This window comes from Crocodylus porosus, unplaced genomic scaffold, assembly GCF_001723895.1.
Source record: "Crocodylus porosus isolate Cpor-Errol unplaced genomic scaffold, CroPor_comp1, whole genome shotgun sequence".
Lineage (NCBI taxonomy): Eukaryota > Metazoa > Chordata > Crocodylia > Crocodylidae > Crocodylus > Crocodylus porosus.
The window spans coordinates 84,593,204-84,607,937 of record NW_017728918.1 but is presented as its reverse complement, the minus strand read 5'-3'; the positions used below and the strand labels follow the sequence as shown (position 1 = coordinate 84,607,937).

Genomic DNA, 14,734 nt, shown 5'->3' with positions numbered 1-14,734 from the left:
TTAACTTGTTCACCAGTATGGGGTGGGAGACCGTATCAAAGGCCTTCCTGAAGTCCAAGTATACGACATCCACCCCTCCTCCTGCGTCGAGGCGTTTTGTAACCTGGTTGTAAAAAGAGACTAGATTGTAGTCATGTAGCAGTAGCTAGTTGGGAAGGCCCCAGCCTGAGCCTTAGCCTGCTGGGAAGGGCCCAGCCCCACAGCCCAGCTCAGGTTGGCCCCTCCACATCCATTCTCAGCAGCACCTGCATGCTGGCCTGGCTCAGCTTCACAGCCCCAGCCATGGGGAGGGGAGGAATGCCTAACAGAGACTGCTTCACCCTGGCCAGGCAGACCCTGGCTGCCAGTGGAGCAGGGGACAGAGGGAGAGATTAAATTCCCCTCCCTCTCCTTCTTGCTTCATGCTGTGGATAAAGGCTGGCCACATACCCCTGCCATGGCTTGAGCAGTAAGGCTGGGAATGCCTGACAGTGGCTGCTACACTCCAGCCAGACAGCCCCCAGCTGCAGTCCCCTGTTGGGAGGTGGGGAGTAAGCCCCCTCCCTGCTCCCTTTGCCTCATGGGGCAATGCCATGCCTGTGTTTGTCCATGCCCCTGCCCCTGCTCCAGGTAGAGAACAGAGGGGTGGGGCAGCCCTGCTTTCTGGAGCAGACAGCACAGCACAACACAGCACAGCCCAGGGCTGCAGAGCATGCTGGGATGCCGGAGGACTCTGGTTTAACTTAAACCAGGAAGGGGTCTGGGACAGAAGTTGCATAACCCAGTTTGACCCAAATCAGTTAAATCTGCTACTACATTCAACCAGGTTTATCTTAAACCAGTTTTGGCCATTTTGAAACTGGTTTACGTGCATTGAACTTCTTTTCTGTTACAGGTTTAAGCTAGTTTCTGGTCACTTAAACTGGTTTATGTGTGACTTCTATCCCTAGCCCAACTAACTATGCACAGCACTGTATTGTTCTGTGTAGCCGTATCTTACTTCTGCAGAAGCTGGTAGCTAAGAATGTCTACCCTGTATTGCCTTGATATACTACTGCTAAATGTGTGTGGAAGGGATTGGGGGTGGAGATAAGGTACGTATCTAATCAGGATCCAGTTTTTCTTCCCACGATGCATACATGAAGGAGCCCATAGAAAAAAAGTAGTTAGCTATCTTTGCATCCCCAAGATCTTTCCCTTTAAGACAGGATCCTGGAGCAGTTTGCAGCCAGGATGTAGCTGCATTGGGAAGGAGCACAGAAGGATAGAGCAGAAGCAAAGGGTCGATACACTGCCCTGTGCTTTCTGACCATCCCTCCAAGTGCATAGGATTTAGTTATGTGAGAATGCATCTCGTTCCAAGAAGAAACGCTCCCTCTTTTCAAATGAGTAAATGAAGTTTTTTGCGTTTCCCCTTGTGGAAATTTTCCGTTGTCAAAACACTGTCAGGAGGATGCTCAGGAGAAAGGGAAGCTCATGTAATGGAGCCTTGACCTGCGTCATGTTTCTTTTGATAAGAAACATGACAATAATTCCTTCCAATTAATGATAAATAAGGTCTTTTCTCCATATAATGAAAGTAGCCATGTTTTGCATTTGTCTGGATATAGAACACCTAATAGATCTGTTTAAAAAAATGGGAACGCATTTTTCACCAAAATGTTGCTTTAATTTCCCCTACACGATATTTGTAAGATTCCTGAATGTCAAGCTAGGTAGAAACATTAAAAGTCAAAATACATTGAAATTATCAAATATATTTATATAAAATAAAGATGTCTGACCAGCTCTAGTTTCTAACGACTCCTACAAGCTTTATGCAGATGAAATTCTCATCAGCCCAGCAAGAATGTATATAGTCTTGGGTGGGGTGCCTGCAATAAAAAAAATACATAAGAGTTACCGGATTTCTTAAGAGGCATAAAAAGCATGTCCAAGAGTCGTGCCTTATTAGTAAACTATGTATTAATTTTACTCTGAAAGATGTAATAGTGATTAGACACAAACTATTATTTTCAATGAATGGTATGTTAGAATCCTCAGTCCTTCCTCACCTTCCTGTGGTTTCTCTACGATGTTGTATCTTTGGTTTTTCTTTTCCTCATCTTCAACATCTTATCTCTGTGTAAATTCATATGCAAATAGAGGGTTAACTACCAGCTGCATGCTGATGATTCACAGATCTACCCCTCCGCTCCAGACTTGTTTCTTTCTGTTCAGACTAAAATCTCAGCCTGTCTTTGATATTCCCTTGTGGATGTCTAGCCATCAGCTCAAGCTCAACATGACTAAAACAGAGCTCTTAATTTTCCTCCTAAACCCTCTATGCTACCTCTTTTCTCAGTCACTGTAGATAACACCAGTATTCTATCTGTCATTTAGTCTTGTAACTTGTATGTTGTCTTTGATTTGGGTCTCCTCCTCTTCCTACGTCACTTTATCCAGGTGATAGTCAAGTCTTCAGATCCACACAGCTAAAATTTTCTTGCACGTCCTCATCTTTCATTTTGGTTTCTGCAACGTCTTCCCCAAACTTGACAAATGTAATCTTGCCTTGCTGAAAACCCATGATTTGAACATGGGTGTTCATGCTTAATGTGGATATATGTTCATCATGGATACATGCTTTGAACACTCTCTTTGCATTCTGCCACTGGTTTTCCTTTCACTGTCACATCAAATGTAAATTGCTTGTCTTCACTCTACAGTCTACACCAGATTTTTTTCATAGATTTCAGACATTAGGGGCTGGAAGGGACTTCATGAGATCATTGGGTCCAGCCCCCCTCCATAGGTGGGAAGTCAAGTGACACCAGCAAGAAATTAATCCATTTTTTCTTATTTGCGATCAAGAGTTTGATTTGATCTGCCATAAGACCAACCCCCATATGTAGGTATTTAAAACAAGCTGCACATGCATTCCTTCATGCTGCTCTTCATGTTTTAAAGGAGCTCTTTAACATCTGTAAAGTGACCTCATTACCTCCTTCAGATTCCCCTCTTCCTTGATGCCACCACAAAATTTGACAACACGTGACTGATGTGCTGAGATCATTGCTTGTCAAGACAACAAATGTTGCCCTATTATTTCCTTGTACTCTTTTGTCTGTAACTAACCTTTGTTTCTTGTTTTCAACTTAGTCTTTGCCCCAAAGGACTTACATTCTATCATTTTGTTCTGTGTTTGCATAGCACATAGTGCAATGGATTCTTGTGCGTGACTGAAGTGTCTGGGACCTAAGAAAGCAAATAATACATCACTGATCCAATACTGGACTGATTTATCAGTGCACCTCTATCAAAGGCCTCCCCTTCTCCTCCTACTTTGTCTGCCACTGCTGTTTTCTCCACTGTCCCCAGAGGTGGGGGAAGCTTCAAAGCTGTTCCTGCCTGCTCCAGAAAGGCTGCTTGGTAGCTGGATTCAGCTAAGAACAGCAAGAGCAGCAGCAACGATGGGCAGAGGGGTTCCCCTCCCTGCACCTGCTCCCAGGGACCAAGAATAGAACAGTATGGATAAACCACAGAAAGCTGGGGAAAGGCTAAGCTACCAAGATTAGGGGGGACATTCTGGTTCTTGAAATACAAGGCAAAGGTTGCAACCAAAACAATCACATGAAACTCCTCAGATTTTTCAGGACTAAAAAGAATACCTTCCATAGTCGCATACATCTTCACTTCCAGAGACTGCATATTTAAAAGCTATTTATAGAGTTACAAGACTAAGTGCTTTTCTGAAAAGAGTGATTTTTTTTTTGCCTGAAGACAGAAATTTGCTTATGAAATACTTTTTTAATCATGCAACAGCAAAAGGGAAAGAGTAAAAGAAAGGGAATAACAAACCTGTTAAAATAATGCAATATGAGTGTCTACCAGCAGATGTATTGTATACTAGCTATTGCACTTTAAATTCATAGCCAAGCTTATCTCATAATAGCATGATTGTGGGGACAAGTCTTCATATTCATTTCACCTTGCAACTTCATGCATGCTAAACTGATTTAAGAGTGCCAAAGAGGACTTTGTACCACTTTCACTATATTGGCATTTAAACCAGTTTAAATTTAAGCTTATGCAACTGCATAGAAAAGCCCTTAAAAAAGCCCTCAAACACTTCACAGTGCTTAGAAATCTTGGCTTTTTAATATGGAATATGTACCTCTACAGGAAGGGCAATATTTCTCACTGAAGCCAAGAGTCCAGCAAAACTCAAAGGGATTTTAGATATGGATATGTATAACAAGACTATCCAAAGCTCTTATGCTGAACACTAAAAATCTAGCTGGAAAGGGTTATAAAACTTGATTATTCAAACTTCAAACCAACATATTTTGATACAATAGAGATAGGTAGCTGTGTTTTAATTAAGCCTTGGTACAAACATTTGGAGAGATTAGGGGATTAGGAGATTAAATCACATTAAAAGTGGTCACCTAATTTGACTTGGTTCACCCAGGCGTGGACCCTATAGTTAGATCCCCTAGTTAGGTCAATCTAAGTGTGAACTGTACAGAGGCTCAGGAAGGTTAGAGAGAGTTAGATTAGGTTGGCCATTTTTAGACCTATCTTGAAGGTAGTCTTAGATTGGGTCCAGCAAGATGGATCTAACTGAAATTTTGTACAGTTCCTGGTGCAACCCCAGGGCTTGGAAAGTGAAGTAACTGGCCCTCACCCTTGGGCTGAGCTTTTCCTACTCCCCTTGGCACTGGGTTACTTTTAGCCCCCCCTCTTCTTGTCTACCCCCAGATAACTCCCCTGCCCCCAAGTCCACCCAACCCCACATCTTGCAAGCTACTCCTGGTGTGGGTTTTACTGGCATTCATCAGAGCTGGGAGCTGATTGAAGTAAATCAGGGTGGGGGGAGGGGTGGGCAGGATTGGGATAGTAGGTTCATCGGGGGGCTTGTTCATCTGGGGGTGGGGGTAATGTGAGAGACTAAAAATAGCTCCTGGTCGTGGGGGAAGAAAGAGCCCACCATCTTGCCAAGCTCCCCCTCTGGACCCTGCTAGACCCCTGATCCCCTTCCCAAAGATCCCACTTGCCCCTGACCCTCACAATCCCCCCTGCAGACCCTACTTCCCCTTCGAAACCCTCCTGCAGACTCTGCTAGCCCCCCAATCCTTCTGACCCCATTTGCCCCCACAATCATACCTAACCCCCACCCATCAGTTCCCCCCATTGCAACTTACTTTAGATCTGGTGGCTGTTTTTAACTCAATCTAACCTCCCTGAATGTCTGTACTTACCCTAAGTGTTAGGGGCAGATTTTTCTGAGGGTTACCACTTCAGCCTTTTGCCAATTTTTTGTCCACCCTGGAAGGTGCTAAGACACTGTCAAAGATAAAATATCATAGTGGTATAAATGAACCTCCAGTCAGATCCGTTCTCACCCTTTCTTTGTACCTTCACTTTATAGTTCTAGAGAAGATTTTCTTTTTATCATGATTACAGGTGCACCAATGCATCGGTTCATATTGTATCAGCACCAATAAAAGGAAAATTGACATTACTGGCAATCAACTTTTTTTGGCTGATATGGCTGATAACATTGCCAATAAATGCCACATGCATGTGTGACTGGTAAGTCTGAACAGTAAGTCTGTGGTGGGGAAGGAGCACTGGGAGGATGGGGCAGATTGAGACCCCCACAGTGAGGGAGGGAGTGGGGCTGGGGCAGGTACTGCATAGCCGGGGGCAGGCACAGGACAGAGCCGGGGCTCAACCAGGAGGTGCGGGGGGTGGGGTACGGAGTAGCTCCTACCACTGGAGGGAGGCATACCCCTGGAGGGAGGCATGGTGGGCATGGTCTCCCTGGATCTGTTCACAGCGGGCATGCCCATTGCATGCTCAGGGCTGAAGGATGCACCAGCCTCTTTTTGATGGGGGTCTGGGTCCAGACTGCCATGGCACTGAAAGCAAGGTATGATGAATTTTGGGATGGCTGTAGCCCCTTCTCCCAGTACCACTGCCACTCGTCCCACCCAACCTGAACATGGCCTGGGCCCAGCCCCCTTACTGGGAAGATGCTTCAGCCCTAAACACACAGCAGGCAGCCTGCCCACCCCCCCATGCACAGATCCAGGAGGCACATGCCCCCCATACCTCCCCCTCACACGGCAGTGGGAGCCATCCCTCCACACCCCCTGGATAACCTTCAGCTCTGTCCTGTGCCCCACCCAGCCCTGGCTCTGCAGTGCCTACCTCAGCTCCAGCCCCACTCCCTCTGTCACTGCAGGGGCCTAGATCTGCTCCCCCATGCCCCTTTCCTCTCCTCCACCCCTTCCCCCCCAGACTTACCAGGCAGACACTGCTCTCCAAGCTGCCAGGCTGCATATCGGCAATTGGATCGGTATTGGCTAATACTGATGGCCATATTAACCATCCGCATTGGCCCAAAAAATGTTTATTGGTGCACTCCTAATCATAATGAACTATAAAATATAAACATGTTTTAATCACCTGACTGATTCCTTTCTGGGTGTTTGAGGAAAGTATGTTGCTGGTACAACTTCAATACCTTATTTTAAACAACCAGAATTATTAAAAGTGCTTTTTATTATGTAATATTAAACACATGTATATAGATAATATTCCACACTTCCTCTTACCAGTCTAGCAAGCTTTTGGTTATCTGTAAATTATTTTAACACTGGTATATAAAACATATTGGGTGAACACAACTTCAGAGTCTAAACCCCATTTTCAATGGAACTTAAGCTTCTCAGTCATTTAAGTGTTATTGAGAAAACTACTGAGTATGGCAGATATTTTAAAATCCATATTCTACCTTTAAATTAGATTAATCTTATATGATGCAATAGACACCAATATAAATTAGTAGTTCTTCCTTTTGGTTGATATTTGTGATGAAGTAAGACACTGAGCTTTTGCTGCCACCTGTAGATAAATGTCTGAAGAGCAGAACTAGTGTTTTGAAATGATGGATACTGCCAAAAAGGAAGAGTGAAGGTAGAGAGCCAATATCTCTCTATGAGAGACACTGGTTTCAAGTTAATTTATGTCATATTGGTCAAATGTGGGAGGGGGGAAGTGAAAGGGAAAGTAAAAATTAAATTCACAGTTTTTTCACATCTTCCCTTACAGTAACAATGATGTCAATTTTTACTGAATCAATACAATGAAGGAAGTGAGTCAGTATGGATGTGATAACTACACTGAAAGAAATATAGCATGACTGGATGATCAGTAGAAATGTAAGTATTATCAAGAGGTAACTGAATAAATTTAAAGATTTTAAATGAATTTATGTTAATAGGGGTAGGTGATGACTAGTACAAACTACATACAGGGTTTGACACTACAAAATGTTTTAAACACCCTCAAAATAAAGGAAGATAGCATTATTCATCAACAACCCACATGAAGCTTACCATCCTTCATTTAAAAATGCTCATCAGGCATTATTTAGAAACTATGAAATTGATTAATGGGGCAAAAAAGGATAAGATGATAATAAAACCCTTGTTTACTGCTGCAACATTAAACACTTAAGTGTGGTTCCAGATTTTATTTCATGTCATCACTGACTTACCTCCTTCATAACAACCACTAAAATCTTTTATAATGATTTATTACATAAAGACATAGAAAAAGAAGAAAAGCAGTTGATTCTTCCTGACAGGAAAACAATCCTCTTTAATTTTAGACAAAGTCTTTTATGAGGATGGGCTATTAGATAGTGGTATTAATTGTATTACAATGGTAATATTGGTAATTAATTACAATTAATATCAATGATATTAAAATGGTAATAACTGATCTTTTGATGAGAGGAAAAAAGAGTAAAACTGATATTACTGTTCTTGTTGTTTTATGTAAGGCCAAAAAGTGGGGGGAGAAAAGAGATCAGTAAAGAGATGCTGGTGCTTCCTTTCAATTATAAACTCACAGGTAGAGAAACAGGGCTGAGCACAAAATCTTATCAGTCCCTGGGTATGTTTACATGGGACAATGTAGTGTTGTGTAGAGATATTCTAGCTAGCTCTGAATGAGTTACTTTGGGTCCTGGAAGTAGTTCAGCTGTATGAACATGACACTCCACCCCAGCTAATATATCCTGTTCCTCAGTGAATTTAATTATCCAGGTCACAGCATTCAATGGCTATTTTGCTACCAGTATCCAAGCCAGTATCCATATCGGTATCCAGTATCCATTCAGAACTGATTCTGCATGGTGTTCTATTGTGACATTTATACAGACCACAGACAGCGGGTAAACTTTATCAGCATAGGGTAGTTTAAGAAGGCATTGGTACTAGCTACCTCCTGGTTACATGTTCACAACACTGTTACAATAGATGTGGTTGTCCTGGCTGCTAACCAAGACTTGTTTTAAAAAGAAGAGAAAAAGAAAAAGATACCCAGAGAGGAAATGAGGTGATAAAGACACACATCTCTGATTCATTTAGTCTACAAGATGCAGCTCTACCCTGTCTTTTGCCTGATTTCAAACTAATGTGGTTACCTACTAGTCTCTGTTGATGGAACTAGTGAGGTCATATAATTCCCTCTCTGGTCTAGTCTGATAAGAATATTCTTCAGACCAGAAGAGTGGAGGCCCAACAGTGAGATAACAAGGATGGTAGTACTAACTATTATTGGCAAAGTATGTTCCTTCTAATTTAACCATTCCCTTTCTCCAACTTAGTTGCCCCCGAGATAACTAATGTCCAGGAGGTGATGACCCAACCCTATAAAGCCCATGTTATTCATTGCTACTAAATATGACTTTTATTTCTAGAATCATTCACCTCCCCATTGTGCCAACTCATGACCATACCAAGCGCAGTAAAAGCCCCATATCATGGTTCACTTATTTTTTAAAAATGTTCAAGACAGGATGACTAGTACATTTACTGACTTTTGCAAATGATGCAACATAACAGGCAAGTTCAATCCACCTTATGGAGTCAGGGGGTTTTGGCAGCATTTCTGTGGCAGGGGGGATACACCTGCGCTGCTGCTGGATGAAGACCATGTCCGTGCCTCAGCTGAGCAGTGGGGAGACACAGCAGCAGGAAGGTCCTAGTACTGGCCTGAGTCTGGTCATTCCAGCCCACCACTAGAAAATTGCTAACTGCCAGAGGCATAACAAGGCAGACGTGTGCCCAGAACAGCAGCAACACCATGAGACAGCGGTGATTTCTGGTTGCCACTATACTGGTACTGTGGCTCTGGCAGCAGCAGTTATTTTCCTGTCCTTCCCCTACACCCAAGCTGGCGCCAGTGCTGGGGACTCACTCCACCTTAGTTATGCTACAGTGAAGCACTGCATTTGATGGTGACTCTGAAATAAAGTCGGTCAGAAATTTTCCAAGGTGACCTTTTGTTGATAAATGCTGGTTATTTGAGCCTGGGATGGTTCACTTGAAACATTGCGGGTTCAATGAATTTTCATTTAATCTAGGCTTCCTAGAAGGTCTGTCCTGGCATTGGGTCTTCCCCTGAGCCAGGGTGCTTTGCAAGCTCCTTGCAGCTACATGGTGAAAGACACATTTTGTTGTCATGCTATTAGCAACAAAGCCAGCAAGAACATCAATTTCTCTGAGCATCTGCAAAGTTTCCAGTTTGTCATAAATTATGGGGAATAAAATTGGTTTTGGTCCATTTGAGACTGAAATTAGGCAACTCCCCCCCAACCAGGCATTTCTCAAAAATCAGAAAGCCTATTTTTCAGGCAGCTTCACTTGGAGAATATTTGTTTAACTTGGACCAGATCCTATCCCTACTTACAGACCTATTTGTTGTACCATGGTATGGTGGGCCCATGGATGGATCTAGAATTTTGAAAAGAGGGGTGCAGATGAGGAAGTACATCATCACATGTGAAAACAACATACTTTTTTCTCCAGATGAAAATAAACTAGAAGCGTTACTAATATGCTAGGAGCCCTAGGGCTATATTGTTCAGTTTATGATTGAAGCAAAAACCAATATAACTTCATTGGAATGAGTTGAAAACAATTTGCAGAGCTGTGGGTCATTACCAGGGGCACCTAACAACCTGCAGAACAAAGGCTAGCTTAATTGATGGAACATCAAGACCATTAAGAAGAAGAGAGGTCATTAACACCTGTGGAATGAAGAGTTTAGAAGGGATCAGGTAGATTATAATAAGCCATGAAGTCAATTGATTCTTTCTGCACTGCCTGACTAGGAATGCTGCTGTCACTGCCAGGCTGTTAGTTGTAAATTTGGATGGACAAGGAATCAGAGGAATGAAGGTGCACCAGTGCGCCTCCTCTGGATGGGCCTCAGACACACCACAAAAATGACAGAGGGCACAACTGGCAATTCTGTGGTATAACAAATGTAAACCAGGGGTGGAAGTGTGGGTCAAAGGTTAATAAAAAGTGCTCCAAGTGGGGGTGGACACCGAGCAGAGCACATCAGCCAGCGCCCTTTCCCATTTACAGGAACCAGAGTGAACTCTCTTTAAATTACTGGAACAACTCTAAAAACTTGGGTTACAAGAGAATACAACTGGGGACGCTTTCCTATTAGCTCACAGCTTTCACTATAGCCAGGTATCAGCTAACTGGAATATTAAACCTACTGTTAGGAAGTTTCAAAAATAGGGTAGTGGAAAACATACAAAGATGATTCAGGATGGAACAGATTGGTGAGGAATCTTGTGTTCCTGCACTCCCAGAAGCTGTAAAGATGAAGACTTTCTATCAGACTCCTTCTGGGGCAGATTAACAAAACAGCTATTCCAGGGAAAAATTTAAAGTAGAATACTTATTGGTCCCTGCTACACATTACATATATTGTGCAATTCATGGGTGAATTTCACAATAAATTTTGACCAGCAACACACGCAAAGTAATTATTGCACCATCAAAACTTCTATCCTGCTATAAAAAAAGCCAACCAGCTCCGAAGTTAATGCTTGGAAATGTGTAACAGCTCTAGGGGCCTTGCTCCACAGTATGTATACTACACTCATTCATGGGTGAATCGTTCAATATACATAGACCAGCCACACACGGGAAGGAATTATCACACAATAAAAACGATGGTCCAGCTACAAAAAGAGCTAATGAGCTACAAAGTTAACGCTTGAAAATGTGTAACAACTCTATAGCTCCTGCTCCATGTTGTGTCCATTACACAATTCACAGGTGAATCACACACTAAAAGTATACCGGCCACACCTGCAAATTACCATGCCACAAAAATGAGGCCCAGCTACAAAAAGAGCCAACCACCTACGAAGTTAACACTCGAAAACATGTAACAGCTTTAGGGCCTGTGCTCCATGTTACACAATTACACAATTCAAGGGTGAATTGTGCAATAAATGTAGACAGCCACACCTGCAAAGCAATTACCACACAAGAAAAATGCCAGTCCAGCTCCCAAAAGAACCAGCCGGCTCAAAAGTTAACACTTGAAAGATGTATAACAGCTCTATAGCCCTTGTTCTACGTTAGATTTATTACACAAATCGCCAGGGACTCTCACAATAAATGTAGACGGGCCATATGTGGGAAGAAATGATGACATGATAGAAACGAGGGTCCAGCTACAGAGAGCCAACCAGCTAGGAACCCAGGCAGGGGCAGCCCCATCCTCTTCCTGGGGGGTGTACAAAGGTATACTAGGCAGAAAATGGGGGTGGGGCTGTGCTATGCAGGGTCTTCATAAAGTCCTTGTGCACTTTTAAACTTTAATAACTTTGTTTCTATCACACCTACAACCTGTTAATGGCATTAAAAAGCAAATGTATTAAAGTTTTAGGACAACTAGAGTACACAACGGTAGACTTCATAAGTAATAACGAATTTATAATTAAACAAGATGGAGCTCGATGTCACTACGCTCTGAATGTATGACAGTTCCTAAATGACATTATCCCAGAGAAGTGAATAGGCAGAGGTGGACCAGTTGCTTGGTCACCTTGTTCACCTGACCTGTCGCCGTTGGACTTCTTCTCATGGGGAGGTGTTAAAAGTGTAGTTTACTTTTCAAAACCACATTCATTGGTGGAACTTAGGGCTAGGATCACCAATGGAATTAGTGCAGTAACTCAAGAGCAACTGGAAAATGTTTTCAAGGAGGTGGAAGGACGGACTGAGTGCCGTATCATGATGGATGGTAGTTACATTGAAGTCTAGCATTGTGTACTCTAGTTGTCCTAAAACTTTAATAAAATTGCTTTTAAATGCTGTTTACAGATTGTTTCTATCGTACCAACAACCTAAGCTGGTAACGTTTAAAAGTGCACAACGACACTATAAAGACCCTGTACATCTTCAGGTCAAACATACTCATTTGTTTTTTTTTAACAATACCTACTGAAACATCTGTTTTACCTATGTTATCCACAGGAGCATGCAAACAGATCTGTTCAGGCCGGGAACACCATGGCTCTGTGGGCTGCAGGCAGGTGGTGGCCTAGAGGGAAAACGAGGGGCTCAGACAAGTGCGAATTAAGAGGAGGCTCAGGGCCACATAAGAAACAAGAGCCCTCCTGTAAGACTTGAAAATCAAAACCTAGGACCAGATTACTCCTTCACTGAGGTGGACTTTTAAAATCAAGGAACCGGTTTAATTTTGCGGGGCCAAAGCATAACTGAACCCGGGCCTAGAGAGGGGACTCACACAAATTTGGGGGTGGATGACTTGGAAGTGCGGGCTTCACACACGCATGTGGCCAGTTTCCCTCCAGCTGTGAGGGGCAGGGGTGGGGTGCGGGGCTCTAGGGAAAAGAAACACCCGCCCCCTTTCCCTCTCCCCGTCCCTGTCCCTCTTCCGGATCCTAGCTCAGGTTGAGCGCCCAACGGCAGAGGGAGCTGTGGCAGCGCCGCGTTCTCCGCGCCCGCTCTTGGCGGCTGCCGGCCGTAGCAGCTTCTCGGCGGCTGGGCGGGGCTTGCGGCGGCGCCCGCCCCGCGCTTCGCGCTCCTCGCCCGCTGCTGCTGCCGCAGCCGCCGCCGACCCTACCCTTGCCCCGCCATGCAGCCCTTCCAGTACCCCGAGGTGTACCGCGACGAGACCGCCGTGAGTCCCGCCGGCGGGGACGGGGCGGGGCACGGCACGGGGTCCCGGCCGCGCTCGCTCCCTCAGCTGCGGGGCCGGGGCCGGGGCCGGGGCCGGGGCCGAACCAGAATGGTGCTGGGGCTGTGACGCGCGCGGGAGCTCTGTGACGTCACACCCCCCCCGCCGGGGCGGCGTTGCGACCCGGCACTTGCCCCGCGTGAGCCGGCGCCGGCGCCGGCCCCACGTGCGCCAGCCAGGCAGGCCCATGCGCGGGCTGTCATCGGGGCTCGGGAACGTCACGGGTGACCGCTGGAAGATTTCTGGACACTTAGGTTGTTGCCTCCAGATGAATGGACATTTGGAGCAAGTAGTAGGGCAGACCCGCTGCTTGTCCCCACAGCATTACCTAGGGGTCTCAGGGAGCTGCAGTCCCTTGGCTCTGGTTTGGGGCAGCGTGAGCTGCCGCTGTGTGTGTGTCACCCTGCTTTTTTAAGCTGGGAGAGGGGTTGATCTCTTGGGGTGGACCCCGCCATGCTGCAAGGTAGCAGCACAGGGAACACCTGTGCAGCACGTGGTGGCGCACCGTGGATGCCGTGGCCGTGCTCGTCTGGATGCAGCCATAGAGGCAAGATTACGTGGCTCTGTGGGCTGGGGTGGAGCACCCCTGGGGGAGGGGGGTATAGGGGAGGGGAGCTTTAGGCAGGTGGCAGTGTGCGCTGGCATTCCCTAGTTCAGCGTTTCCTAACCTTTTCCAGCCCAGAGCACGCTCCCATTAATAAAAATGTTCCACAGCACACCTGCTAAGGCATTCCCCATCCTTGTACCTAATGTAGCTCATTGCTGTGGCAAAATTCTGCAGCACACCTGTTCATTTCTGACAGCACACTTCTGTGCTGCAGCATGTTGGTTGGGAAACGCTGCCCTAGTACAGGGGCTCTCAACCTTTTTGGATCATTGTGCCCCCCGGCCACCAGACACGAGCAGTGTACCCCCGGTTGCTGAGCAGGGTGGGGGCTGACACATTGCCAGATGCACAGCAGTGGCAGCCACCATGTGTGAGCTTCCCCCGCATTCGGCCAGGTGGGCAGCACCTGCATGGCAGTGTGGGATGGTGCATGGCGGCACTCCATCTCCTTTCCCCTCATGCGTAACCCCTAGGGCCTGCTCAAGTACCCCCGGGGGTGTACGTGTACCCCTGGTTGACAATCTCTGCTCTAGTGCCTGCCAGTGCTGGGTAGCCCCACAACGGTTGGGCCAGGCCATGAGTGATCCCCATTTTGTAGAAAGCACAAGCTTCTTGTTGAGTCAGTTACCTGATGCACTAGCAGCATTTTCTTGGGGCCAGGTGGTGTTTGCCAATTTTTTTCCCCCACTTTGGAGATTTTGGTTAGGATCAGGTGATACAAGCGTGCTTGTTGTTTTGGTTGCCAGTTATGATTTGGGTTCACGGTAAGGTTTGCAGTACAGTTCTCAGGACAAGGGGAATCCTGCTGGCAGCGAAAGTGCCTCACGGCTTTGAACTGTAGTAGTCCTCTCACCTCATGCTAATCCCAGCCCAGAAAATCCTCTTTCCTGTCTGTCACTGCTGTTCTTCACATTAGTTGAGTGCTAGTAGCTTGGATTTCCCTCCCTTTATAATTAAAAGCAGAAGTTGCTCACTAAAATTCTGTTCATGCTCTATAAATCTAAAACTGCTGCAGTGGCTGTGTTGCTGTGATCCTAGGATTAATAAAGCAAGGAATGTATTTCAGCACTT

The 14,734-nt window shown here is 45.4% G+C and overlaps 1 protein-coding gene across 1 annotated transcript in view; it reads left to right on the top strand.

Annotated features, from left to right (window-relative positions):
• The first annotated feature begins 12,898 nt into the window (after positions 1-12,898).
• The window catches only part of PREP (prolyl endopeptidase), a 173,762-nt gene continuing 171,926 nt past the window's right edge, over positions 12,899-14,734 (top strand). The window contains exon 1 of the mRNA XM_019537820.1: positions 12,899-12,999. Coding sequence (XP_019393365.1) covers positions 12,955-12,999 — 45 coding nt within the window. The 5' untranslated portion in view covers positions 12,899-12,954. The remainder of the gene's footprint in view (positions 13,000-14,734) is intronic.